Consider the following 27,309-nt stretch of genomic DNA (forward strand, 5'->3'; position numbering starts at 1 on the left):
GCGGTTGAAAACCGGAAATAATCGTGATTGATGAGGGGGAAATGGGATTAGAATTGCAGTCGACGAAATGCAATTTTTGGTTCTTACGGTCAAATGCTATGTAAGTATACTATCAATAAAAAAGAGTTTTTGACCAATCGAGGTCATCTAAAGTTTTGGTCCCACAAGCACAAAAAAAATCTCATGTGTAGAGAGTGAAATATTGATGATTTTGAATTTAATAATAATACTGACAATAATAGATTCTAATCTTGGCAGCAAAATATTTCTTTTGACTAAAGGCCTGATATTTTTTTCTAAGACATTTACTTGAGATTGTCTTGAAATAAAGTAGTGCTCAAAAATGTTTAAAAATGAAATGTGAGAGGTGGACTTCATTGGAAATCCAGGCTATTTAGAACACTGAAGTCAACCTCTTTTCTTTTTCGGGCTCCTTCATTGTTCAATTTGCTGCCCTCAAATAATCGTAAGGAGTGTTTATGTACGTATTGATCCAGTAACATCATTCAACTCAGACTTCGGCATTTTTTCAATCAAAAGTCCTTATCAACCCTATTTTGCATGAAAGGGCTAGCCAAATTTGACAATACTATATGATTACGTTTTTTAGCTAGAACTGCTGCGGATTTCACTCCCATTAGCAGTAAGGAAGCCCACAAAAAATGTTGTAAAGGATTACTCTCCCAACAGTTCTATTCCTCTTTTGAAAATTATTGATTTACTTTCTCTGACCTTTTGAAATCGTCGTTTCAGCTTATCCATGTTTGCAAATTTTCCATTAGCTGTCAGGAAGGAGTACAAATAAAATCAATATGCCTTTATGTCCAACTTTCATTTCATATTTTGTTTATCTATCCAACTTCGATACCCACAATGTTAAGATCGAATGTGTCCCATGCCCTTAAACGCAAACTATTTCTGTCATAACGGCTAAAACGGAGAAACATCGTGGGAAAAACAATTATAACAGTAGATGAAAATCGAGTTTCACTGGAGACTAAAAGGTCTCCAAGTTGCAAGCCAAGATAGTGATAAATGGTGCGGTAAGTTCAAAACGATTGGAAGTAAACACCCTATGCGAATGAATTTTGAATGAAATAAGGTGAAATAACGAAAGTATCCAAATTGAGGAACATTGTAGCCCAAGATGCAGAACTCGACCATCTCCCATTGAGGGAACCTGAGAACGGCCAAAACTTTAGCCTGGTGGTTTTCTATTTATCACACAACACGGCAATAGAATACAGCATAACGCAGAAAATAAAAATATTTTGCAGTTTTTTTGTTATATTTTTAACCATTTGTCAACTCTTGCATACACAACCCAAAATTTTTCAAGACGAAGTTTACGAATCAAACTACCAAAATACGAAAGCAGGTGGGGTTATTTGAATAAAAATGATAACCACTTTCATTTTTATTCAATCATATGCCATAGAACTGAAAGCATCTACAAATCATGGAAATGTTAGTAGAATTTTCATTCGTTGATAGATAACTGTTTTTGTTAGGGATTTCTGTCCCCGCAAAACTTGTACCGTTTTGGACTTATAAGTGTTTCATTGTGTTCCGCTTTGCATCCTTGCTAAACAAGACTACAATCGTGATAATGTAAGGTTATGAGCACAATTCTTTCTCAAAACCTGAAAGCATTTACACCTTTTTCAATTGATTGTCAGTCTTAAAGTAGCGTTCGAAATTTCGGAATGGTTGTTCGAAATCACGGAACCTTTGTTTACGCTCCATGATTTGCTCGTCTGATTTTTTGCTGTCTTTGGCTTTAGCGGCCCTGTCAAACTTGTGCTTCTTGGCTCTCCAATTAGACAGAATACCATTCTTGTTGGTAGATATAGATTAGGCAAGATAAAACCATTCATGCAGGAGTGTTTGGTTCCCGTACATGAGAACGAATTAAGGCACTTTGCCTCCTCGTCCTTCTTCTCCATCCTTTTCTTATTCTCCACGAGATGGGAAAATGTTTTCATGATAAACGATCTTGGGCGAGAAAGGAGAGCGAGATAGAGGAAAGCAATCAAAAAACTTTGGCCAATCACCTTGAGAAATAAAAGAGCTCGAAAGAGGCAGAAATCATAATTCTAGAGATCTTTCGTTAAAAAAGTTTTTCCTCAGTTTTATTTCAAGTTGATGCCACCGTCGTGATTTGTCTTTCCAATTAATTAGTATCCTCTAAGGGTTTTCTTTCACTAATTGGTGGGTACTTGGGTAGGGGGAATAAGACCCTTTTCCGGCCAGTGAAGCCCACCATGACATCGTCGAATTTTACAGATAGTCAGTGTCTTATCCGGTATCAGATTGGTTCTCCATCTGTGGGTGTGGTTAACGTCTAAATGGGAGGAGAATCGATCCAGGGAACTCTCTAACACAAGGAACCTATGCCTGTCACTTCACTATGTGTCCACCCTTTGGCCTGATTTGCAACGGAATCTCAGGTCAAGCAGGTCTAATATTTATGGAACCAATCAATCAAAAGAACCACATGTAACTGGTTGAATTTCAAGTCCAATCTTGTACGCATAATGATAATTGTCTTAGTCCGTCCATGCATTAAAGAGCGCAATGAGGCATAATCGTATAGATTTATTTCAATGTGCTGATAAAGGCCATTTTCATTTACACCATGGAAGTACTTGTCCTTTTGAATTGTACGTAACTTTCTCACTCGTTGACGCGGTAATTCGATAACTTTGGTTGCAAATTATCCTCCAGATCCTTGAGTTGGATACATTTTTATTTGCTTCCCTATCAAGCTTCATTCATTACCTCTTCGTCATTCATGTATTAGACAAAATAAAAGTATTTGCGGCGATTTGTTTTTTGTGAAAGCTGAAAGCGCGTAATCTTGATGGTTATATTGTCCAAAAAGTAAGATAATTACGCCATTCAGGAAGAAAGTCAATTGAAACCATAACAAGCAAATGTCAGAAAAATGAAAGGAGACTTTTTCATGGAAAAGGGAAAAATCAAAAGGAAAACCTCGAATTTTTTCGACCAAAAGAGTAGAAATTGTAAAATGATGAAAATGGAAAATAAACCAAGTAATAACAAATGATGCAAAAAAGATCAGAAAAAGTGATTAAAAGCATTTGCATATTTTTGAGACCCCCTGAACATGAGTTCCGTTTAAAAATTGAAACATGGCATTAGTCAATTATAGAATTTTAATTAACGCCCTGATTTTTCCCATTGAATTTTGCGTTGAGTTGATGCTCGTGAGTCATAAATTACGAGTGGGTTCCCATCGTCTTCACAAAACCGTTAAAGGTCAACCAAAGCAACAAAATCCTTTTCGATCAATCACGCGGATGCACGACTGGAATTGGGGACATGAAAACATTGATCTTGAATTGAGATACTTCGCATTTTGGGAATGTTGGCAAAGGCTTGAAAGCTAGGAAACTATTTATCGAGACGTTAACCTCGATCTTTCCAACTATCCTTGTTTAACTATAAACTAACTGGTTTCGTGTTCCAACCAAGTCAGACGACTACGGATGATGATGATACGTTGCTATGGCTTTTTTGTTCCATCTTCTTTCGTTCCTGGCACTTTTTTCCATGCTGTTTATTTCTTTTGGGACCCCCAATCTCAAATTTACGACTTGAAAATCGCCACTCAGTTCCTCTAAAAAAGCTACTGTACAGTGATGAAATTGGGATGAAATACGAGGATAAGCATTGAAGAACACCGCACTTGTAAACTGTGTGAAGGTGCGCCAAGGAGATGTTGGATAGAAATCGTGAGAAAAACTTCTGCTGACAAATTCGAAAGTATCAGTGAGACGGCAAGATCATATCTGCCTGCGCTCTCGAAATGATTTGAACACCCACAAGCATCTCTCCAAACATTTTCGGACCGAGGAAGTTACGTTTCTAGTCGTGCCTGGAACGGCCGATGGAACAACCACTCTCGCCAAGTTGATTTCATCACGAAAGCACTGTACATCCATCCCACAATGACAGAAAGAAAGATTAGTGGCAACTCGAAACGGTTCCTCTCATCCCAAACAAACAGGTAAAGGCACTATTTGTTATGGCAGAATTTCATTTTCCACGTTGCCTCTCAACAAGTTCCAGCCCTAAATATGAAGTGAACCTCGCCCTCGTGGGACCTCTAAATGCCGGAAAGTCCGCCCTTACTGTCCGATACATGACTCAACGCTTCATAGGAGATTACGACCCAGCCCTTGGTTAGTAGGCACCAATTCCCATCAAAAGCCAACCACCAGGAACCACAATTACTATGTACTACATTTCCAAGGATATTAGTTTCCATTTTCTTTCATCTAACTTCGCACAGTACTACTAACGCAAAAGTTGATTCGGGTTTTCTTCATTCGATTGGCTTTGTTACACTTTGCTTTGCCTGAAGTTTTAGGTTTTCTGTTCTTCTGCAGAAGATACGTATTGTAAAGTGGATTGGGTGGAAGGACACCAAGTTTTGGTCCGTGTTATGGATACGAGTGACCATGTGAGTGCCAATTCAATTGGAACTTGACCTCGATCCTCAGGGCTGGATCACATTAAAATGCGGTTGGGCCTTTCCCAAAAATACACGTTTACCCTTTTTCTCACTCGGTTTATTGCAGAACTCGGAGGATCTCTTTCCCGAGCGCTATTTACGGTGGGCAGACTGCGTTCTGATGGTTTTCTCTATAACCAGTAAATCCTCATTCAGTGGATTAACTGAATACTTGGATATGTGGCGAGGATTTGGCGTACAACATCGATCCCGGAGAGCGAGTCACGATGCCCAAGTGGGTGGGAGTAGTTCAAAGGATTTTCGACGCGCTGTTACGCCCACTCTCACTTTGAGTGTGGCCAAAGCTCCAACTGTTATTTTGGTCGCAGCTAAAAGCGATTTGGAGAGCGCAAGGTCAGTTAAAACAAAACCCAAAGGTTGATGATCGATGTTAAGGCTGTTGAGAAAAGTTGGACAGTTCAAACATAGTTGTTGAAACCATGGCTGACTTCGTCGTTCCCTCTTCCCCATGATAGAAAAGTTTTGAAGCATGAGATTGAATAGGGAAATCTTTTCAAAACTCATAAGTTTCTTTGTTTGGGGTGTGTTTGGTTGTCCTAGGGTGGTTGAATTATTCATATCTCGAGCTCAAGAGGCTCTTTGCAGTCTACAGCAAAAAGACATTGTAGTAATGTGCCGAGACCTCTACGGTAATTCCGTCCTGACTTCTTCCCCCTCAGAGCTTATGGTTCCCCTAACGGAATTGTCCTCCTCCACATAAGCTTGAATGGAACCACATTGAATATTTATACTGTACTTCCATAGCAAAAGTATGGTGGTGCTCATGAAAAAAGTAATGAACTTTGAGGAATCCGGTTGCTGCAATATGTCTGTCCGTTTGCTTTTCGTCGTTCCGATATCTGGTTGGCTGTGTTGTTCTTTGCTCTTTAATTAGATCACTGGGAGCCATCCAAAATGATCGTCTATCATAGATTAGAATGAATGGATCCTGTTCCAAGCTGTTAGGTATATAGTACATGGAATCTCCATTACAGCTTTAATGGACTCTACGGAGTTAAAATAATGGACAATGCAAACACCAGCTTCTTTTCGTGCCTTTAAAAGGTTCTTTAACACAAATTGACTGGGCTTGGAATTGTAAGACAGCATATCGATTTCAATGTACAATATGTGTAATCCTCAGAGTGACGTTCAATTTTACATCTCTGTCTTAGGAAGGCAATTTAATTAACTCCGAAAATAATCAGAAAAATTCAATTTGGAACCATGCATTTTTTCCCCTTCTGCTTTGATTCTTCTGTATGCCAGTTAACAGTTTCCTTGGCTTTTCAATTCACTTTCACCACCAGAATGTTAGCTTTGAAGAACTTACTTACGACTTGTAACCACGTACCTGTCAGTCCCAACTCATCTATTTAAGTGAAAGGTGATACGTAGGTACATATATTTACCGTAGTACATGTTCTGTGGGTGTCATGACTAGGTTCGGCTGGAACAGAGAGAGAGAGAGAAGGGACCAACAACCTTGGAAGTGAGGACTAAGGACAAGGATGATCGTAGTGATCCCTTGGGGCCTTGAAGAACCAAGGACGCTACTGATGTTAAGCCTTAATTTGGTTAGTACCAAGACCTTTGCTGTTCGGACGCCAAGTCGGTAGACGTACTGGAGCACGTACGAGTACGATACAGCAAATGAAGTGTTCCATGGCAATGCTGAAACAAGTCTTGGACGAATCGAATCTGTGCTTGGAAAATAACGGAGTCCACGGAATCTATTGCTGTTGAGTATTGTGATTCAGCATTTCTCTGAAAATATAAACCTCGTTAACGTTGACAACCAGTTCTATATTTTTGGGGGGAGAAAACTGTTGGAAACTGAAGCTCCACAAAAGACCGCAAATAAGGACTTGCACACTTTTTGGAAGCCCTTTAAGGAATTCTAGAAACGATCCAAGACATAAAGGCAGTTTCTCCAAGATATTGGAACAATGAATTTGGTTGGTTTAAGAGAAACCAAAAATACGGCTCAAGACAGTTCCAATGGAACAAACGCTCTTAGTTAGCACATCGCAAGAAATGATTGGAATTTGTACGGTATATTGTATGCAAATCAACCATCGAGAAATCAATGAGAGAGCACGCTTATCTCCAGCCAAACAAAGGGAAAAGCAAATGCCTTCCCAACTCTTGAGATCTTATTCGAGCAGAATCTGCTTATCATACATAGAGCCCACCAGGAGCAAGTGGAGTCTTTTTATCTACCACAAAAGATTCCCAAAGGCACAAACCACCACTCTGCTCGAATATAATCCAAGATGTATGCCAAAGGAGGACAGTGAGTCCAGTATATTATCTTTCAAGCGGGGGAATACTGTACAGCTCGTTTACTTGTCATGAATAATACGAGCAGCCCAAGTCTAAATGCTCGGTTTTAGTCAGTGCCATTTTTCAGCCTTCGTCTTGTGCCAAGTCATTGGTCCACCGGAAAACTTTGCCTTTCACGGCAGTGAGAAGCTCGATGTTTTTGGGATGAAAAGTTAGTGAATGGACCACAGATTGAGAGGGTCGATTCGAGGTCCAAGCATCGGGAACTAGCGACCCGGTACTAGATGCAGTGGGCTCGGGCTCCACCTTTTTCACAGGATCCGAGTGATCCAATTTGTGGAGAAGGGTCCCTTCGACCAAATCCCAAATGTACACAAAGCCATTCTCCGAGCCCGAGAGAACACAATGGTCGGTATTGTTGAGAACGGCCTCGATCCTGTAATTCTTGTTGATGTGCCCTTGGTATTCTGACAGCATCTCACCCGATGACTTATCTAAGAGCTTCACACTCTCGCCGTTCGAGCTCACCAAGACACATTGTCCATCGTGGGTAAACGATACCGAAGTGATGGCCGTGCCAATATAATCCGTCATCAGCTGTCCGTTTCTCAAGTCATATCGCCTGACTTTTCCGTCAGCACTTCCGACCAGGATCTCATGATCACTCATATCAAGGGCAGTGACGCTGTCTTTACACTCCTCCAAGGTTTGGATGGGCTCCATTCTCCTGGATTTCACGTCCCAACATTTGACTTGTCCATCCAGTCCTCCACTGACCACCACGGATGAATCTTCATTGAAGCGCACACAATTGACAGTTCCGGCATGACCACGGAACACTCGAGCAGTGGTTCCAGCACTCACATCCCACACGATGACGGCTTTGTCCATTCCACACGAGACAAGTTGGCTATTGTCGCACGACCCATCGGCATCCAGGACCTCATAACCGTGACCGGTGTACGTTTTGAGCAGGATTCGACGAACGGGATTCCACAGCTTCAGAGTTTTGTCCGATCCGCAAGTCAAGCAATAGTTTCCATCCACATTGAATCTGACCGCTCTGACAGCTCCTTGTTTGCAGTCGAGGACAGATGATAGTTTTGTCGGGACATCTGCCCCTTTCTTGGGTCTCGGGGGGACGTTGGTTGATGACATATTTCGTTTCTCTGCCTCCCACTAGACCGATTCCTATTATTGCTACCTTCTGTGTTTCAATGTGTCCTTTTCTTCTCTCGTTTCAGAGAAGTTCTCAGGTCGGAGATGGAGGATTTGGCCCAAAAATTCCAAATTCCCTTGCTGGAAACAAGTTCAGCGGAGGATTGGGACTCCGTGGAACGAGTGTTCCATGCAGGCATTCGAGAGGGCCTTCTCGCTCAGGTATTGTGCGCTGAAGTAAGCACGCGGTGGCAGTCCTCTTCGGAGCAGAGCGAATAAAAAATCTGAAACCGTTAAAAGGGAATATAAATCAAAAGCTCTCGGGTGTTATTTTTCTTTCATTCCGACAGGATAAGGGTTCGAAATGGCCCGGAAAGCAGAACGATCAGGACAAGTTCACTGCGTCTCTCCTTAACGCCTTATCGGTAGGAAACCACCCAGGTAACCTGTTTTCTCTAAATGATGGTCATCTGTGAACTTGGAGCAAAAATACGTAATTCAGCAGTGTAGCAGTTCATCTTCGTAACCCATTCAATGGCCTCTCTTCAATCTCTTCCAGATGCTGGATCCAAAGGAATTGCTTTTCGAACTCGTTCAAGTGAACGCGCGAGTCTGTCTGGTCCGCCTTCTGGATGCTCTCACAACGCCAACAACCATCACCATTACCATCAAACCCAACAGTATTTGGGCTCACCGAGCCCCTTGGCCAATGGAGGACATCCAACCCAAGCCAAGGATTTCCTGACGCCCTTCAGGAAAGATAGTAAAGATCGATTTTCAAGGTTCAAAACACTAAAAGGTATCTTCCAATAACTAGAAATTTGATCAGAGTCCGCGACAAATAAAGAAATCGGCCGTCAGGTGTTAAGAAATTTGTCAGACGATGGATTCAAACAATATTTCGTAATCAACGATTTGTGTGTAAGGCTGATTAATAACTGGAGTTTGATCTTCCTTCACTCAAACCTCATTTGGAAAAAGCAAGTCAATAACTTTTTGGATCCCATAGACTGAGGAATCAACCTTTCAAGTGAAAGAACTCTGCCGACTTTCGTGGGTTGAGATGGTGATCGAATCTTACGACAGGTTCCACTCTTTCTAACAAAACCTTTCTAGGTTCTAGGGACTGGGGNGGGGGGTCTAAAACTTTGGACCTCGGAGAGACAGATGGCCAATATTGGGTGTGTGGGTACGATTGCCTTGGTTATCCTTGACAAAATAGATTCCGTTTCTTTCACCGCTCCCCTGGGCGTGCGAACAGGAATATTGACCGGATCAAACGTTGTTGGATTTAGTTTTTGAATACATTTGAAGGAAGAAAGTTGGTGATGTTATATTCTTATCAGCTTAAACGATGGGACGTGTTATAACAATCTATGGAGCACAGTAATGACGGAGGGTTATGTAGTTTGAATTAGCATATCAACATCATTTGAAGCCCAAATCACATTTCTGGCGCCGGAAAATTAAATTGCTTTCAACCAGTTAAATTTTGTCTCATTCCTCTTCTCAAGTGGAGATTCTTTGGCTTTGAAGCCTCAAGGACACAGAATCTTGGCGCAAACCGGGACTATTCTATTGGCATTCTTGATGGAAATCGGCAAATTCAAATCAAACTCCCATGCTAGTACGAGTAGATAGAGATGGAACTTCTCCCCGACATTTGTCTTGGCAATGAAAATTGAGCCCGAACTTCCACCGTAAGCCAAAACCATCCACTGAAAGAGGTAAAGAGCTCCACGACCATATTTCAGGTCTTGACAGACAAAGGGTCCCGCTAATAAAACGTAAACAAAGGCCATTTCGTGCTCCTATCACCACTTCCTGAGTTAACGTTCTCTGACAGGAAAACCAACTGAGCCATACTTAGGAGGGGTCTCCATTGTATGGTTACTGGCCTTGTGGCCGAATGGAACTTCTGCTCTCCAATTAGGCTTGTTAAGCAAAGTGATGCCTCAGCTCCTGAGGTCGATGGTGTTAATTTTTGAGCTCAGGCAACCAGAACAGGTTGGATCGAAGGCAGGATCAGACGTTTCCAAACACTATCAAGGGAACAAGAACAAAGCGCCGTATTGGTTAGGGACTTTCATCAACTCATCATGCGTGCGTGCGAACGAGGATCCAGTAGCTTAACTAGAAGCCAGAAGAGTCTGGGAAGTTGGCAGCATGAACTGGTTCCGCTCTCTTCATTTGGGTAACCTGAATCAGCCATTGGGGTTCCTAGTTTAGTCACGAAGAAGCCTATGGATGCTTTTAAAGACACGCAACCAACATTGGAACATTGGAACTTTGGAGGCCGGGGATGAAGATATCTCTTCATGTTGCCACGGTTCATCTGCTCTCGCCCTACGAAGAGAAGAGTCCCTAAATTGGGAGGCGCTTATGGTCTAGAACAGACTTTGGAAACGGGGCACCAAGGCCTCTGCATGCCATCATCGAAGTGGAAACTTTAATGGCATTGCAGTAATAACGAGCTCCACGAAGCGATTGGAGATCACCCATAAGGTTGAGAAGATAGGAAAAAGGGACTGAGGAATAACCCCTATGTCACGATCGAATAGTATGCACGATCATAACGTAAATTAGATGTCTCGTCGCACTACCCCTCACACTTTTATGAAGCATTCACTTTTGAGTCAACGTCTTCTGACCTTTTGGAGCAAGGGGAGCATTCGTAATGATTTTGGTTGAAGGATCTCTAAATTTCCAGAAAATGGACCGTTTTCCGCCCAATAAAGTAGAATGATTCTAAGCTTTTTTTTTCTTCGTCTTACATTCAAAGCTAGCCCAGGGTTAAACGCAGGGGTCTCTCTCGAAGAGGCAGAAGACCTGGATGTGAAAAGGAGCATCCAGAAAGAAGGTCGTCATGGAAAAAGGCCAGGCTTTTCCCGTTGGGAACGGGAATCTCTTGCCTCGTCTCGACAGAGACAAAACATCTAAGGGGTCTTTCTTCTCAAAGGCCTCTTGTGCTCACTTGTACAGTAAATGAGTGAAAGAAACTCTTGCTCATTTTGGAGAACAAAGGGCCTCTACATATGTTGATGCCAGAATCCTGCAGACCCCATCTTCATTGTTTAGTGTCCTTCCAATACGGAAGTTGGAAGTTGAGTCTGAGTTTTCCCTGTTTTCCCCAAAGAGCCACAATAAAGGCTTCCTCATCAAAAATGTGGACAATGAAAATTCACGAGACTAAAACCATAGGAGGTTACTGCTCTTGGCATTTACATCGTCGCACTTACAAGTATCTCACGAACATCCGTCATCATCACAAAGGTGCAAGCTCGGGACTTCCAACTGATGAAGAAGTCTCCTCTCACAAGAGTTTTCAACTTGTCCAACATGTCTCTAAGGGCTCTTTTACAACTAAAAATCCAAGCAAGACGTTCGGGATCTGTCTTTCCGAGTATTCCTACGACGCGATCGCTCTCCTCTCTTACTGTATACTAAACATCAGGACAGCCTAGGACGCCGAAAAAAAACGTTCCCGTCCCACATCACTGGTTCCTATTCCAAGAGTAGCCAGGCGCGCTCACTTCGTCTTTTCCTTCCTTGCGTCTTCTTGGTCTCCTTCATTGGTTCCAAACATCATCTCCTTTTCTCCCCCATTTCCATTTTCTAGTTCCACACAGGAGAGAGAGAGAGAGAGCCTCAAAGAGAGGACACCATTCCAGCCTCCAGTCAGAAGAGAAAGAAGGAGCGGCGGCTTCAGTGGAACAGCACCAGAGTGGAGGACGACAGAGAAGCGAATGGTGCTAGGGAAGGCTGGAGAAGAAGAGCTCGCCGCGGGTTCTGGTCCAAAGACGAAACACGATGAGAAAAGGCTGCGTCAGTATGTGGTGGAAGCCTCGAGTGAACGCCAGGCCAGGGGGAACAACAACGCCTCGCATAGCCTCGATTGGGCTCAACACGAGTGGCAACAACACTAATATCGTATTGATCATTGGCTAAGTGCGTGGAAACAAATGGCCCCAGACCTTTTTCGACTATATATCTCTCGAATCATGTAAGAAGACAGCTAGCAGCGGCAAACAATTTCGGACAGAATTGCTTGGATCGCTTGACTGCTTGTGCAAAAACATTCACAAATTGTGTCATACATTTGCTTCGAGGAATACTCATCGTCACTATCTTTTCCAGCCTTCGAGTGAGAAAACTGGATTTCCTAAGAAACGCTTGCAAATTTTGAATCTTGTTGCAGTTGTGTGCGATATTTGACTCGAGGCAAATCTCAAAGAACGAGAAAGACGGTGGCAAAATATCATTTTCCATGGGGCTAAAAGCTTCCAGTCATAACAAAAGTGCCCACATTTGACGACAAATACATGCATCATGCGTGACACAACGATCGTTCTTGACAATCCGTGCACCATTCCTCGCCTGCTTTTCTTCCTATTTGTGCCCATGTTCATGGGCCAAACATCGGCTGTGATTGATTTCTATGTGGACGCAGATCAAACCGAGCTTTTATACGGAGTCAAGAGTGACGGCATTTTTTACATTCAGAATGGAATGGTCAATCATTACGCTATGACCTTTCAGAACCAGGTATGTCCTGTGGCGGACCTCAAGCAATTCATTCTAACTCGACATGACGACCAAAAAGGTGCCAGGCATTCGTAAACTTATTCATGGAACAGCTCCTAGGGAATAGAAACGAAACCTGTATACCCAGAGTAATCATTAATTTGGATAGAACCTCTTTTGCAAGTCAACCCCAGATCATTTACTTACACAAATGAATGAGTGTCAATAGCAACTTCTAGCTACTTGGACGGGCATATATTCAAGATCAAGAAGAGAAAGCTATAGCAAATATCAAATCACTATTCGTCTCTAGCCGTCAGCGATAAGATTGCGCTTGAAATTTGACTTCTCTGCTTGAATGGGATTATCTTTCATCTCAGGGGAGTGCATGGATCAGAATCTGAGTTGGTGAGAGATGTTGAGATTCGAACTCAGCTCATTCATCAAAAACGAACAAAGAAGGACACACGCTTATCGAATATCCGAACAATAACCTCACTTAGGCTGAATTCATGTCTTCATTTTCAGTTTGGCTTGAACTCAAGTAAATATGAAGAGCAAACTTGAAATACAGGGGAAAATAGTTCATACTTCTTACCAAGCAAACTGATTTACCAGGTGGCAGAGTGGTTTTGATTTCGAAAATAGGTCACGGTTGAAGACCGTTTTTGCTAGAAGGCCGGTCGTTGTTCTAAGCTTTGAGAAGTGATACCTTGTCTCATCTAGTACTCGAGAGAGCATCCATTAAGATCCGTTGGTTCTTTCAGATTATTCCTTATCAAGTGAGCGCACTCGTCTTTCATTGGAGGGCCACCCGACCCAATGTTGGGTACAGCATTCATATCATCCATTCGCCAGGAGCAGCCATGAATCGCCCCAAGTTGAATATCTCAAGTACAGGCGAGGTGCCAATGAGAGAAAATAGCCAATTTGCTGTGATCTTTCCATGTACGGGGAAAGCCGAGGGCGAAATTGACTTTCTACTGCAGGTAAGCGATGCTCAATCATCATCAGCCTCAATTTTCTCAAGTTGCAAATCGTCAATTAGCTATTTATGAGGGTAATAACCAAATTACAAAATGATAAGTGCATTATGGGATGACGCAGGATTTGCCAGTAATTGTGCACTGGCGTGGTAATAAGAGTTGGAAATGGGAATACTACCTGCTGTAAAATCGAGAATACTTTGGTGGATTCGAATGGAAACCACAAGGGCCCTAGATGACTAATGATCTCAGTTGGAACCAAAATACCATTATCGGTCCAGGCCTTGGCACTATATCGTGGATCCGACCCCGATGGAAACATGCACAACACCCGCACACTATTTGGAACAGCCTCAAAGATCGAAAGATCCGACAATCTTTGTATCCAGTGCAGTCATATGCAAACCAGTTTACTTATAAAGGGGCATCTAAGGGGAACCCTTACCCAATCAAGGCCGCCAAAGTTGCCAAAAAGACATCCAATCGCATATTCTAATTATGTTCCAGATTAAATTCACCTTCAGTAAAGGACGAACGGAGACTTTAAACTTTAAGCGACGCAAGGCGTGCTTGGCAACGAAAAACTCGTCTACTTTGTCAGATGTAAAAGATCCGGGAGAAGTTCGAAAACATCATGACTTGGTCCCTCGAACCAATGAAGGAACCCTTCCGTCTTCAAAAGGCAACACCAACAACTTTGACGGCCACAAAGGACGTGTTCCACCAGGTTCCTCTACCATCTTGCTGCTTGGAGCTGTGGCTGGAGCGGTTTCCCTACTCTCGGTCCTTCTCACGGTGAGTAACATATTGTACAACGTATTCGAGATACGACTTCTAGTACTATACGTACACACAACACACTGCGGTATATGCATGTAGGCCGCAAACTGCGTGGTTTTTCTTTGGGATTTAGTTTTGTCAAGGCCTATTGATTAGAACTCTCGAACGGGGAATGTCCTAAAGTGTTGCCTTTTCTGTTTGATAGGTGATGTACGTGACACGCAAGAAACGCATTCCACAGGGCCCATTCGTTAGCTCGACAATCAATTTGCGCCCCAATGAAGAATTTCCCAATTACTCAAAGCCGACGAAAGATCATCGGGCCAAAGCGAGCACCATCAATGGTCTTCTCCCTCCTGGTCAGCAATACCGACTCCATCGCTCACGGTTCGGTGGCAGCTATGCCACTTTGGCAAGTTTCACTAATGTCCCAGTTCACGCTCCGATTCATGTTCGATCCAAGCACTTCTATCAAGACGCTGTTGGGTCTCGAGGTCAAAATTGGCGACAATTTAGCCCACAATGGTTGGAGCAATACAACCAAACTAACGCGAATAACGGCCCACCTCCGTTTTCGGTTTGGTCCTCCCAAACAACTTCCATGTCCAGACCTTGGCGTAGTGGGTCACAGAGTACGCTTTTAAGCCATTGTCAGGAATTTCATAACACACAAAAGGCAGTAACGCCTCTTACAACTTCCACATCAACCTCAGGGGGCGGAGGCGGATCAGCGGAGGGGACAGAAAGTTCGGGAAAACCGAAACATTCCCAACAGAACGCACTAGTTCTCGAAAACGGCATGCTCAGACTCTGTCCACAACAACCTCCCACAACTCAGGCCCAGGTGGAAGCCAAAGGCGACACTACAGAGCTCTGTAAAGACCAGGAGGATGCCAACAAGATCACCTCAGTCCCTAGGGACACATCACCTTTCTACCAAAATATTCCACTGCCCAACCTAGACGAGAGAAGCTACGTCAATGGAGGTGGAGCTTTTCTTCACCGATCTCATGATAGTATCTATACAGATCTTCTCCACCAGCAGGATCCTTATGTCATGTACACCCCCCAAATCTATCCGCATCTTATGCCGCAGAATTTTCTTCAGGCCCAATGTCGATTGCCGAGGTCAACGAGTGGAGGATCGGTGTTGGTTTAACACCAAGACCCACTCAGACAGTAGGAAAGCTATTGACTTGCTCCTTATAGACATTCGAATACATTCAGATTCTATTATAGTTCCATTCAAAGCTCTTGGTTCAGCCGAAGAAACCTAATCCGCATGATGTGAAGATACAATGCTCTAAAACTCGAGATTTGCAAACTAAGAATGAATAAATTCTAATACGATAACTTACGTACTTCTCATTCAAAGTAATAAAAATCAATGAAAAACTATATAGGATAAAAAAGTGAATTGGTCGCTTCAAATCTTATTCTTAAAGTTCTGTTGCCAGATGGCAGCCTAACAAGAGCACACATTGGCAAAAAGGAATAAAATGAACTTTCAATTGGCTGCCTCATAAAAAACGTGAAATCAAATGATAAACATGATCCAAAGATCGAGTCTGGCTATGATCTAATCAAGCTTTGGAGATTCTTAGTTCCTTAGATTAGTCGAAATAGCAGGTAAAGAAAATTTAAAAAAGTGGTTAAGTAGTGACTTTGATGGTCTGGACAAACACAGCAAGGCCACTTGGAACAAACACGGAGATTTTTAGTTCGCTAGTTTACTTAAAGATTGTAAGGAGATGCTTTGGAAAATAGGGCATTTTAAGTGAAGGGAATTCAAGAAAATGTAGTGCAGCAACCCTGATATTGAGCATTTTGGGGAAGACAAACCTTACAGCCAACCTGTACCGGGCATAGACTGAATTTATCATTTAATTCAGTTTCCCGGCTTGTTGAGGCAAACATTAACCTGATATTGAAAAACGCATTGCTATTGATGGCATTGATATTGAAAAGATACAAGAGTTTAGTAAGTGACAAAAAATGACATACTTTTAAGTTTTGGAGCACAACTAACTCGGTATTCAAGAGCGAGTGCTCTTGCATACCAAAATAGCATTTCCCCATTGCACCAAAACTGATCTATGAAACAAATTTTATAACCATTGGTCCTAACTGCAATACTAATAATTGGTGGCCATCTGTTTCCCCCAACAACAGTCTCCCATTATCGTTTTCCGCCAGTCAATCTCTCCCAGGTCAAACTCCCCCAGCAGTAAACTACCCCAAAGGCAAACTCCTCCACATCCAACTTCGCCATAGTGAACTCCCCCAACATTAAACTCCCACACAGGAAACTCCCCGCAGTGAACTCCTCCAGAGTGAACTCCCCCAGAGTGAACTCCCCCAGAGTGAACTCCCCCACAATGAACTCTCCCAAAGTGAGCTCAATATGAGTGAATTGCCCACACTACTTCAGTCAGTCAAGTTAAATGAACATTTCAAGTTAGCTTTTTTTACAATACTGAACATATAAACTCTCAATTTTCCCAACTCCCAATTCAAGAGCTTTGTCACTGATCTTGGCAATCTGTGGGAATCAAATCTATGGCAAAAGCTGGCTTGAAAAGATCCTTTGATTTCCCAAGCATCTGATGGGACCGTAGTGTGGGGGAGTTCACTGTGGGGGAGTTCACCATGGGGGAGTTCACTGCCTTTGAAGGAGTGTACTGTTAGGGCAGTATGATCTAGGGGAGTTTGATCTGGGGGAGATTGACTGGCGGAAAACTAGTGTGAGATTGCCGTTGGGGAAACAGATTGGAACCATAATAATTGCCCCTAACCTTTGTCCTTAATGACGAGTGTTCTGTATGAAAGCTCAGGACGAAACGCAACTAAAATCAAGGATAGAGGCTTATAGCAAGCTCGTTTTGGACTACATAGCAATCAATCGAATGAAATCCAACCCTGGAAAGACAGGTGATCCGAAAGAGGAAAAGTCAAACCGGTCCAATGTGCGTAGAACTCGGTGGTGCTCAGGTGGGAGAGCAAGAGGCTCTCAAAATCCTAGGATTGACGTTCCAATCCAATCTCACTTTCGACAAACATATTGCTTATCTCACGAAGGAAGTGTATCGTACATTGGGTATTCTAAAAATTCTACATAACGAGGTTCCGAGAAGCTCCATGACGGACGTGGTCCATGGTCTGGTCTATGGGAAAATCCGTTTCTGCTCGGCAATTTATCTACATGTGCGTTTCACCGAACATGACCCACTCAACACCTCTCAAAATCGACTCCAGATTGCTCTTAATGATGTAATGCGCTTCTTATCAGGAAAAACAAGACACGACCATATTAGAATCGAGCAACTCTTCTCCGACAATGGCTTCCATTCATTGAACCAAATAGCAATTCAGAGCTCTTTGGTGGAAGTTTGGAAGATTCTCAATGATCGAACGAAAGGAACAGATAAGTCTTTTCTGCCTGTGGTTGGTCCCCCCATAGCCACTAGAAGTACAGTCCGACGTGACCTTCGGCCTCCTGCGCGGGGCAATCATTTTTCTACTAATGCTGTCAGACTGTATAATGCTCTCCCCGTTGAATCTCGAACTGATAAAAAAATTAGCTCTTTCAAATCCGCCATCAATCAGTCGCTGCCCAGTTATCCCCTGTGATATGTTGTTTCCATTTTCATGCACTAGTCAAAGCCTGATATGTGTACCATGTACCAAAGATGACCTCACCTTAAAAAGTACTTGTACTTATAAATACATTCAAATCAAATCAAATCAAATCAAATGTTATTAAGCATCACAAAACTAAAGTAATGTGGAGTTGGGCACTTTTGTAAAATACGTAGTAGAGGTAATTCTGACACCATGTGGTATGGACTCCAACTTAAAGTCAGCTATTTTTCATGCTTTGGTTTTGGGTGAGCAGATTTTGAAGCTGGGAACCGTCAGAACCGTCAGTTTTCAAGACATTTCAGCGTCATCAACACAATTTTACTCTTATGAAAAGGAAATTTTTCATCTACAAAAGTGTGGCGGTTTTTAAAGAAGCTCACTTGATGTCTGACATGTTTTGTCCAAACAAAATTCAGAAGCATTGCTGTCAGAGGGGGTGACAAACAATTCTGATTTCAGCCTGGATTTGGAAAAAATTGCCAGTTGGCATAAATCAGGATACGGCAATTCAAAATTTCCTCGATTGTTGTTGGCAGATTGGGAAGCTCTAATTATGTGTCAGGAGCAGAATGAACAAGGGACCAAGTGGTCAACAACTTAAAGACTTATGTACAGGGGCATTAATTGATCCTCAATAAAAGGAACAGATTACATTTACAATTACTTCGGTCAAAAGAGTAATTCATTTCACTATCATTACTTGCCAAAAAAGTGTAATGGCATTACTCGTTACAGTTGTTTTTACTAAAATTCATACGACCAAATTTACAGATTTTATAACCATATCAAGACAATAATTTCGTTACTTATAATTTCTTCACTACTGGCCCGCTGATATGTAACGATAATGTTCAATCCAAAATGAAGCTGGATATTGGGCAAAATTTCCGTTTTTATCTTTAAATAGTGTGCTCATGCAAGGATTATGGTGTAATGTGGAAAGCATGTAAATATCTTTTAAACGATGTGACGAAAAAAAAGGAAAAGCACTGGTAGACCTTGAAACTTTGGTCCTCAGTAAGAATTAAGGAGGGCAGGTGAAAGCAAGTGACCAATAAGCAGCATATTGGTTGTGGCTTTCATAAGGCTTTCTTTCAGATAGAAATCAGTTGAATAAGAATGCTTCAGAGGGTGGGATGGAAAAGTAAGTGAATATTGACAGCACACATACTATGACACCCTTTAACTTGGACATTGCATCTCTCGATCAAAAACTACATTTACGAGGAACATCTGATATGCTTTCTTTTGTTCAAGTGGCTCCTGATCTGTCATTCTTTTTCAAAGGGCAGAATATTGTGAGGAAGAAAATGGCAGAAGCCAGACCTCTGTGAGTTTCGCTGAGATGAACCTTCGCGCAGAGCTTCTCGAAAGAATTCATGCCCGTGGATATGAGAGACCATGGACCATTCAGCAACGAGTCATTCCCCTATGTGTTCAAGGGTCAGACTTGATCGTCGAAGCTCCATCCGGATCAGGCAAAACTGTGGCCTTCATCATTGCAGTCTTGCAAAAAATAAATATCTCGACAAGAGAGTGCCAGGCTTTGATCCTGGCCCCCAATAGAGAGTTGGCACAAGCCATCCAACTCGAGTGCATGTCACTTGGCGAATCCTTTGGATCTCAATGTCAAGCCAGTATTGGTGGAATCCCTGTTCTTCAAGAGGTTCAAAAGTTGAAGGCAGGTCCGCATATTGTTGTTGGTAAGGGCAAGCATACTTCATGAGCCAAGGCAATATTCTCCCCTCTGTCGAACATATTGGCTGATACCGCCTTTTATGTTTCAGGGACACCCGGCCGCGTGAAGCACATGATATTGGCCAAATATTTAAAGACTCAAAATATTAAAATGCTGATTCTTCACCAGGCAGACAGCTTGCTACCGAATGGTTACAAAGAAGAAATATATGACATGTTTGAAAGATTGAACCACGTTCCTATACAAGTGATCTTGCTCTCGGCCACAGTGAGCAATGAGTTGCTGAACCTGGCGGAGAAGTTTATGCGACATCCTATTCAAATTAGCCACATGCACGAATAAAATTTCTCATTTATAAAAAAAATGGCATACAATTTTTCCATGTACAGACGAGATTAAAAGTAAAAAAACAGTGCAAAGCATCAATAATATTTTGTTTGATAGATAGGCATTCAAGGTTTTTGATAGACCCAAAAGCCCAATGTAAAACAACAATAACAAGATTCGTGACAAGATTCGTGTGTTGAATGTTTGCCATGAACTGTGAACGCAATGAAGCCGCTTGATTTTTTTGATAAGGTTGATAACGTAGATATGAGTAGAAGGAAGGAATTGGGCCCACCGCTCAAACCCATTAATTGAAAAAAACGGATTGGAGCAAATTTTTTTCGTGAAATGACTGTTTTAGCTGTTGTTGATTTTTGACCAATGAGGTTATAAAGGTGTTGGCTATTCCTAGAAGCAATTCTCTTGAAAATCTTCAGGACCTCAGGAAAGTTCAAAATTTGAAACGACGTGCCTTGTCCAAAAACGATCGCAAATGATATAAGTTAGCTCGGGACCACTTGTGACCTTTAAAACACATTATCGATATGGATGATATACAGCCTTTGGGCTCTGGACTTCCAAATCGACGAATAGGCATTTAACGGGCGACCGGAAACCCTAATGTGTATTTGCCCTTAGCAAAGTTAACCTATGGTCGTTAAAAAATGAACTCTGAGATGACAGTTCGGCAGCTTGCATACACTGGAGGTTGCGTTGGTTGCCTTTCGTCCATGACATAGCGTATTGTAACTTTTGAAGAATTTCTTGGTTGGAATTAAAAATGTTGTGGGTTTGTATCCACAGAAACCGTTTATCTATTAGGTTGATTTTATGACAAACTTAGTGCCCAATTGTAAGACCCATTCATCTGACCCTCACAAGTTAAGGACTTAAGCAATAGTGGTTCAATGCAATAGTTTTTGTTGGGCTGGGTTGGAAAGGGCTCAACTAATCTCTAAACACACAAACAGAGCCTGAATGTAGGTACAAATCATTGTAGCATCCATACTGGTGGGACAAAGCAAACAAGATAAAGGACTCTATGATCAATAAAAGCATCACACACTCATACTTGTTTCCTGAATCCATTCAAATCCGGAATCATATTATCTAACCCGTTTGGACTAATGTCCAATCATTATTAATCATTCAATATTTTGAGGCAAACTGCCAAATTGGCCTCAGACAGGTCCATGAGTGATGATGAGAGACTTGTGCCCTGAACAAGCGCGCCCAATCGTCGTTGCTCTAAAGTCTCCGTGAATAACGCTAGAGTATGTAGAGCAGCTTGACAGCTGTCATCTCAAAGTTCACTTTTTAACGACCATAAAGTTAACCAGCCTTGAGGCTGATTATTTCTAGAAGCAATGAGTCATTTAAGTGTTTAGCCTTTTGTGACAAGACTGACTTTAATGCGGCAAATGGTACATTTACAACCAACCAAGATGTTCAAATATCATATTCGCCACATTCCAGACACTGTTTTCCTGTCATTATTTTAATCCTAGTTGTTGTTGTTGTTGTTATTATTATTCTTACCTGTGGACGTGTTCTTCAGGCTTTGAATCCAGTAATTCCAGAATTTCAAGCCACAATCACAACGTTTGGTGAGTGGTTGTTTTGTTTTTCTATGGGTTTCCAGAATTTCCCGCTAGGAACCGCCTGATTCAAGGTGCAACTTTCGTAACTTGGCAGTAACATATCGGCCTCTAGCGGTCATTACACAAAATAGTTTTGTCAACACTTCCTGCCATACTCCAACTCAAACTCAAACTCTTACATACATACTGTAGATATTGTTGGAGTAACTGAATTCTTTACAATGGCCTTGATTCGACGGCAATTATTCGTGAGACGACATGTTCAGTATTCATTATTGAGAAAAAGCACCCGTGCTGATTCCATGTTTGATGGACAACTTGAAAATTGGAACAAAGACGAAAAAGTGACCTCTCATAACCACGGTGATTCCAGTAGCCCTGTGTCTATCTTGTATTTGAATGCATCTCATGGGCCCAAATCTCTGATTGCTCAATCGATGCAAGAGTTTTGGCCCCAGTTGTCATTCCCATATGAGCTTCAAGAGCGAAATCTCCTCCAAAGCAAACTCATCCCTTATGGATTGGACCATGTTACGGCCAAAATGAGATTGATCCATAACGAGGGCACACCGGATGATAAAGCCCTGTTCCAACCCGTTTTAGATATGGCCGATGAGCTCAATCGAACCGACATTTTAGTCATAGGAACGCCCATGTGGAACTTTTCTGTGCCGTATATATTGAAACAGTACATTGACATTTCAATTCAACCGGGGATCAATTTCTTAGAGAAACCACTTCGACCGGTAACGTCAGGGAAATCTTTGGTTATAGTGACATCTTGCGGTGGAACTTATCGTGATGGGAGCCGTCCGGACTTCTTGGGACCTTACCTGAAGGACATATTTCATATGGTGGGCTTTGAAAGGGCTTTTGAAGTGAACATTCAAGGTGCTGCCCAAAAAGACAGGACCAAGTTGTTGAGTAGTGCACGTTTGAAATTGCTGGAGATTGCGGCCAACCTTGGCGAAACAAACGGCAGAGCTTCGAGTTGAATGCTTGATTTATCTTGATCACTCATGTCAAAAGAAATGTCCATGACAAGTCGGAGCCGAGCCAAATTTTTAAGACCAATTCACATTATTGCAATAAAATGCTTACAAGTTAATCATAAATACTACTAACCAAACAAAAGCTTATTTTGTTATTTCTACATCAGAGTGATTCATCAATCTTGAAACCTCAACGGATCGCGAAACTTTAGACCCATTCATGTTCGTCAGGAGGGAATTTTTAATGCTTATGTTCTACTTTCAAATGCATCAGCACTTAATTCTCACTAGCATTGCTTTAACGTTTAGTATCATGCTGGTATCATTTGCAATGCTCTATGCTTCAACATTTTTGTAGTATCATTATGACGAAAATTTACCCAAAAGCGAAAACATTCTCACGAGCCAAGCAACATTAGCGCTGCATTGCATTATTTTCTCAATAAATCATAAAATCAACCCGTGATATTGCTATCTTGTAGACCTTTTGTGGCGGCATGCCAAATGTGATATTTTTCATGCAACAATTTATAATGTCTTTTAATTAACATCAGGTGTCCAACAGCCATGGCGCAATGGTAGAACCCTCGCTTTCTCCTTCACAATCCATGCTTCGATTCCGGGTTAGCTGAATCCAAGCTTCGTTGCAATTTTTTTAATTACTCCACGAGTTGCTGATTTAACAGCTTTGTCCCAATCCTGGTTCTAGGGTCAACTCTAGTGACTGTAGAGGCTTAATGTGCGTTTTGAGAGCACCTTCAAGCCTTTGAGAATCTAGAGTAGTTCGAACAATGAAAGTTCAGCTCTCTTCTTTCTTCTTTGTTTAAACTCAACATTCAAGGGCTAGCTAGATCTCTCAACTCTAATGCGTTGGTTGATCAAATGATACGTGAAAATAAAAGTTAAGTAAACTGAATGCATTTTTCGTCTTGAAGTGCTAGGATTCCAATCCCAGTAGCGGTAAGAAAGTCCTCAAAAAAAAATAAGATGAACGAAACTGCGGCCATTCCCAACGGTGAGGTAAGAATTAATGATGGACGTGATAACGGAGCGGGAATATCCCTGAATTGGGGTACCCATCATTAGATGGTAGGCCGAAAGAGATGGCAGGCCGAAAGAGCTAGCTGCCGTCTGACTCCGTAACAAACAAATAAAATGAGGGATCGGACTTGATTTGTACGCAGAGCTGCTGCATTACGTACAATTGAAATTCGAGATGATTTTTGTTAACCGGTTTTCTTCTTTCGATAGTTCAGACCATCCACACTGAACAAAACCAGTTGCTTATTTCTAACGTCCTTTGATTTCTGCTCCACGTGCAAATCTCTTTCAAATCCGATCTTTTGACATGAACGCAATGTAGAATCGACATTTTCATTTTAGTTGCTTCTCATTCAAGAAAATGATGAAAGCAAATAAATGATATTTTCCTTTCCCTTGACCAAGAACATCAGGGTGCGCTGAACTTCAGTCCCCCAAACAAATGTTAACCAATAGACTTTAGAAATCGCCCTCTACCGGCTCAAGAGCGTAAGACTGGAGATGATGCTCAGTACACAAGTACTCATCTGATTATCGTCACCTAGGGCAAGTTGACCCGCGAGTACATGGGCACTTGCCTTCTCCCTCTCTTTCTCCTTTCTTTTTCTCTCTAGCTCTTGTCATTCACAGGGTGTCCGTTTCTAAATCATAAGTCTGCATTTTGATTCTCCAAACTTTATTTTGAGATCTCTTTGTGGCATTGTCAGAGCTTAAGATTTGATGTAAGGATAAACATCTGCACTTTCTAGTTATTTCCAAACCATTTCAAAGCTCTAGTAAAGTATGGTACCCATTCAAATACAATGCTATATTTGGCCTCTTGCTTCAGAGCATCATCTGCTCTTTTGAACATATTTCTTGGGAGATGACAACCTTGTATGCATTTTGAAAGTCGATATGGACCCTTATTTGCAACGTCCGAAAGCCCAAGCAAAACAGAAAGATGAATGGTAAATTTGCTAAATAAACTGCTCGTCTTGTGCCATGAAAGTGATTTCTTTTCTGGACATTATGTGACCCAGGTTACTAATCTATACATTACACAATATATATTATAGATATAGATTTTGAAAGAATTAGCCATAAGCAACACAAATGCATTATAATTCAACAAGGAGGAATCGGCCCAATCGGCCCTTCATTTGGTATAGGCTGACTCACAAAGCGCCATCTGAAGTGTAGAACGTAAACCATATTTAGTGAAGCGTATGGGGGCTATCACTTAATTTCATTTCATAGCATTTTAACAGTACTGAATAATAAATGAATTAAGGAAAATCTTTTCATAGGGTATTTTCACATCTTTGGGATTGGTCTGACAATCTCTCTCAAACTGGACCAAAATAGACAATGTCTCACTAGGCCTGCAAGGCCTGCCAGGCCCATTGGACTCCCAAGACTCAACATTCGGATTGTTTGGGGCACACAAGGCCTCAGGGGTTGCCAACCCATCAATTGTCTGTTCTTCAGGCGTCGCGCAAGCCTGGCTTGACACATAACCTATAACCCTCTTATGCTGCACGAAATATGTTTTACGTTCTGCACTTCAGAGGGCGCTTTGTCGCTCAGCATCTACCCCATAAAGGGTTGATTGGGCCAACTCCTTTTTTACTTAATCATTATGCATTTATGTAGTTTTTGGCTAATTCTACTAAAATCCTATTCATAATTAGTGCCTTGAGTCACATAATGTCCGGAAAAGAAACTGCGTTCAAGGCAAGGCATGAGCAGTTTATTTATCAATCTACCGTGCCTTTTTCCGTTTTTTTGGTCTGTGTGACGTTGTAAATAAGGGTCCTTATAGCCCCTTACGCTGCACGAAATATGTTTGACGTCCTGCACTCCAGAGGGCGCTTCGTCATTCAGCCTCTACCAAATACAGGGCCGATTGGGCCAATTCCTTTTTATTGAATTTTAATGCGTTTGTGTTGTCTTTGAGTAATTCTGTCAAAATCTTCTTTTCAATTAGTGCCTCGGGTCACATAATGTCCGGAAAAGAAATTGCGTTCAAGCAAGGAATGAGCAGTTTATTTATCAATCTACCGTGCCTCTTCCCGTTTTCTTTGGTCCGTGTGACGTTGCAAATAAGGGTCCTTATTGTAAATTGAGCTAGAAGGGCAGTTAACGTAACAGCATGGAATTCGCAAGACATCAAGTAAGCTCATCACCTTATCAATTTCAACAAGTTCATCACATAGTAAAAATCTTTCTGTTAAAAACTGCGAATTTTTGCCAATATTAATGGCTAATCGTGACGCTTTTGGAATCGTTGATGGGGTCATGACCAAATGTTCTTACTTGTGTAACCCCCATCTAGAATGTCCCCATATTGCATGTTTTGTCTCCTGAAAGAATTGTGTGATTCAACAAATGTTATTGACTAGTCAGTAATGGACTAGGACAACTGGAGTACGGTCCAACTATTTTTGCATGCCAAACTTTAGGAACAAGCGTTTCTTCGGTGGCTATCTTTGTGGTGTGTAGTGTTCTTTGTTACTGCACTAAATTATTACCTTTGAGTACGAAAATGGATTTTGCCACTTGCAGCTAGTGCTGTGCCGATTTTAGACTGCCTCATTCGACTTGGAAGCGCTTACGTATTCTCATCCTTGGAGACTCTGCCCATATCTTAATAGTTCATGCACTATCTGAGCAGAAGAGAAGATCGAATGAAGAAATGAACTCACTCAAATAAATCACATTTCTCTTTATTTTTTCACATGATATTAAAATCTATGCTTCTGGAGCAATTATGTGAGATCAATTGATACTGTAACTTAGTATATATGACATGAGCAGATCATAAGTATCTTTGACAAGTGTCTTTGACAATGTTGATTTGCCGTTTTTACTACAAGGCACATAAAATGATAAGTGTCATCATCATGGAGTAAGTATTGGCCAAAACATGAATTAGCTTCCTTCGGCCAAATTCGGGCACTTGCGTTGTGAAAATACTCAGGAGTTCCATGTTGTCTGGTCGAAGGAGTACTCCACCCAATGTGGAGCTAAATATTTGAGTAGCCGCCACCATCTTTAGAGTCATCGAAGCTTCAGATGAGACAAAAAACACGTTCCAAGCACAAGCCAGAGTCAAGAAGATTCCACTTGGTCCCAAAGTTAGTCGGATGGGTCTGAGTATGTTTCTTAGGATCTCAGGGTTGCGGAACATTTGAACCAAATGAGCAACAAATCCGACAACGAACTTGACTTTGAGATCTACCAATATACTTTGATAGAGATGTAACGAACCAAGATTCACCATGAGATTTATGAAGTCACTTTTATTCATGTTTTGAAGCGGAAAATGTTTCGTCGACGACATTTTCATCACGAAAACCCAAGTCAACATGAAAGCTGGTATGACAAATTGATGTTTTCGAAACATTGATAATACTACGAGCATGCTGATGAGCGAGATATTGGCCACATTGCACTTAAAGCTTTTTCGGTAATTAATGCTTATAGCCAAAGCTAAGCACGAGTTTTGAAAAACCACTTGTAGTGACATTGTTGTCTCCTTCCTGTTCAAGACTAAACTGACGAATCTTTCACTACACATTGTTGCATTTATACGTCTATATTGAATGAGAGGGAATTTACCTCCCTAGATTTGCAATTCGAGACCTTCCTGCTATCGGCGGATCCCCCGTCAATGAATCGTTGTTTCGCACTGATCAAGTCCAACGTCAAATGAAAATATAGCAGTGCTTGTACGAAATTTAGTTTCATT

The 27,309-nt window shown here is 41.7% G+C and overlaps 5 protein-coding genes across 8 annotated transcripts; 4 read left to right on the forward strand and 1 right to left on the reverse strand.

The window, feature by feature from the left end:
- Window positions 1–3,638: 3,638 nt before the first annotated feature.
- LOC131878801 (ras-like protein family member 12) lies at window positions 3,639–8,856 on the forward strand. 3 transcript variants are annotated; one of them, XM_059224926.1, is made up of 7 exons: window positions 3,639–4,033; window positions 4,090–4,208; window positions 4,416–4,489; window positions 4,608–4,894; window positions 8,071–8,221; window positions 8,335–8,425; window positions 8,544–8,856. In XM_059224926.1, exons 1-7 carry the CDS (start codon window positions 3,975–3,977, stop codon window positions 8,795–8,797), a joined length of 1,035 nt encoding a protein of 344 aa, XP_059080909.1. In that variant the 5' UTR covers window positions 3,639–3,974; the 3' UTR covers window positions 8,798–8,856. The 3 variants fall into 3 exon arrangements, with proteins under 3 accessions (XP_059080909.1, XP_059080911.1, XP_059080910.1); XM_059224928.1 differs by having other exon boundaries at window positions 8,071–8,206; XM_059224927.1 differs by having other exon boundaries at window positions 4,096–4,208.
- LOC131878802 (WD repeat domain-containing protein 83-like) lies at window positions 6,627–8,074 on the reverse strand. Its single transcript, XM_059224931.1, has one exon. The coding sequence runs from the start codon at window positions 7,982–7,984 to the stop codon at window positions 6,950–6,952; it is 1,035 nt and encodes a 344-aa protein (XP_059080914.1). The 5' UTR covers window positions 7,985–8,074; the 3' UTR covers window positions 6,627–6,949.
- Window positions 8,857–11,514: 2,658 nt separating the features above from the next.
- On the forward strand, window positions 11,515–15,621 carry LOC131878799 (uncharacterized). 2 transcript variants are annotated; one of them, XM_059224924.1, is made up of 4 exons: window positions 11,515–12,529; window positions 13,276–13,497; window positions 14,002–14,289; window positions 14,480–15,621. In XM_059224924.1, the coding sequence occupies exons 1-4, from the start codon at window positions 12,314–12,316 to the stop codon at window positions 15,431–15,433; spliced, it is 1,680 nt and encodes a 559-aa protein (XP_059080907.1). In that variant the 5' UTR covers window positions 11,515–12,313; the 3' UTR covers window positions 15,434–15,621. The 2 variants fall into 2 exon arrangements, with proteins under 2 accessions (XP_059080907.1, XP_059080908.1); XM_059224925.1 differs by lacking the exon at window positions 11,515–12,529 and adding an exon at window positions 12,864–13,052.
- A 3,412-nt stretch (window positions 15,622–19,033) lies between these two features.
- On the forward strand, window positions 19,034–19,957 carry LOC131879588 (eukaryotic initiation factor 4A-II-like). Its single transcript, XM_059225947.1, has 2 exons — window positions 19,034–19,619; window positions 19,704–19,957. Exons 1-2 carry the CDS (start codon window positions 19,262–19,264, stop codon window positions 19,955–19,957), a joined length of 612 nt encoding a protein of 203 aa, XP_059081930.1. The 5' UTR covers window positions 19,034–19,261.
- Window positions 19,958–21,665: 1,708 nt separating this feature from the next.
- LOC131878803 (FMN-dependent NADH:quinone oxidoreductase-like) lies at window positions 21,666–22,658 on the forward strand. Its single transcript, XM_059224932.1, has one exon. It carries the CDS (start codon window positions 21,765–21,767, stop codon window positions 22,536–22,538), a length of 774 nt encoding a protein of 257 aa, XP_059080915.1. The 5' UTR covers window positions 21,666–21,764; the 3' UTR covers window positions 22,539–22,658.
- Window positions 22,659–27,309: the final 4,651 nt, after the last annotated feature.

Source organism: Tigriopus californicus, chromosome 4 (genome assembly GCF_007210705.1).
Source record: "Tigriopus californicus strain San Diego chromosome 4, Tcal_SD_v2.1, whole genome shotgun sequence".
Lineage (NCBI taxonomy): Eukaryota > Metazoa > Arthropoda > Copepoda > Harpacticoida > Harpacticidae > Tigriopus > Tigriopus californicus.

Bases quoted from the DNA above. Each gene is read 5' to 3' on its own strand.
- LOC131878799 (XM_059224924.1), top strand. From the start codon at position 12,314: ATGCGTGACACAACGATCGTTCTTGACAATCCGTGCACCATTCCTCGC. The intron at 12,530-13,275 runs GTATGTCCTGTG...TGGTTCTTTCAG, and splicing joins CTATGACCTTTCAGAACCAG to ATTATTCCTTATCAAGTGAG. The intron at 14,290-14,479 runs GTGAGTAACATA...TCTGTTTGATAG, and splicing joins TACTCTCGGTCCTTCTCACG to GTGATGTACGTGACACGCAA.
- LOC131878802 (XM_059224931.1), bottom strand. From the start codon at position 7,984: ATGTCATCAACCAACGTCCCCCCGAGACCCAAGAAAGGGGCAGATGTC.
- LOC131878803 (XM_059224932.1), top strand. From the start codon at position 21,765: ATGGCCTTGATTCGACGGCAATTATTCGTGAGACGACATGTTCAGTAT.
- LOC131879588 (XM_059225947.1), top strand. From the start codon at position 19,262: ATGAACCTTCGCGCAGAGCTTCTCGAAAGAATTCATGCCCGTGGATAT. The intron at 19,620-19,703 runs GTAAGGGCAAGC...TTTATGTTTCAG, and splicing joins AGGTCCGCATATTGTTGTTG to GGACACCCGGCCGCGTGAAG.
- LOC131878801 (XM_059224926.1), top strand. From the start codon at position 3,975: ATGACAGAAAGAAAGATTAGTGGCAACTCGAAACGGTTCCTCTCATCC. The intron at 4,209-4,415 runs GTTAGTAGGCAC...GTTCTTCTGCAG, and splicing joins AGATTACGACCCAGCCCTTG to AAGATACGTATTGTAAAGTG. The intron at 4,490-4,607 runs GTGAGTGCCAAT...GGTTTATTGCAG, and splicing joins TTATGGATACGAGTGACCAT to AACTCGGAGGATCTCTTTCC.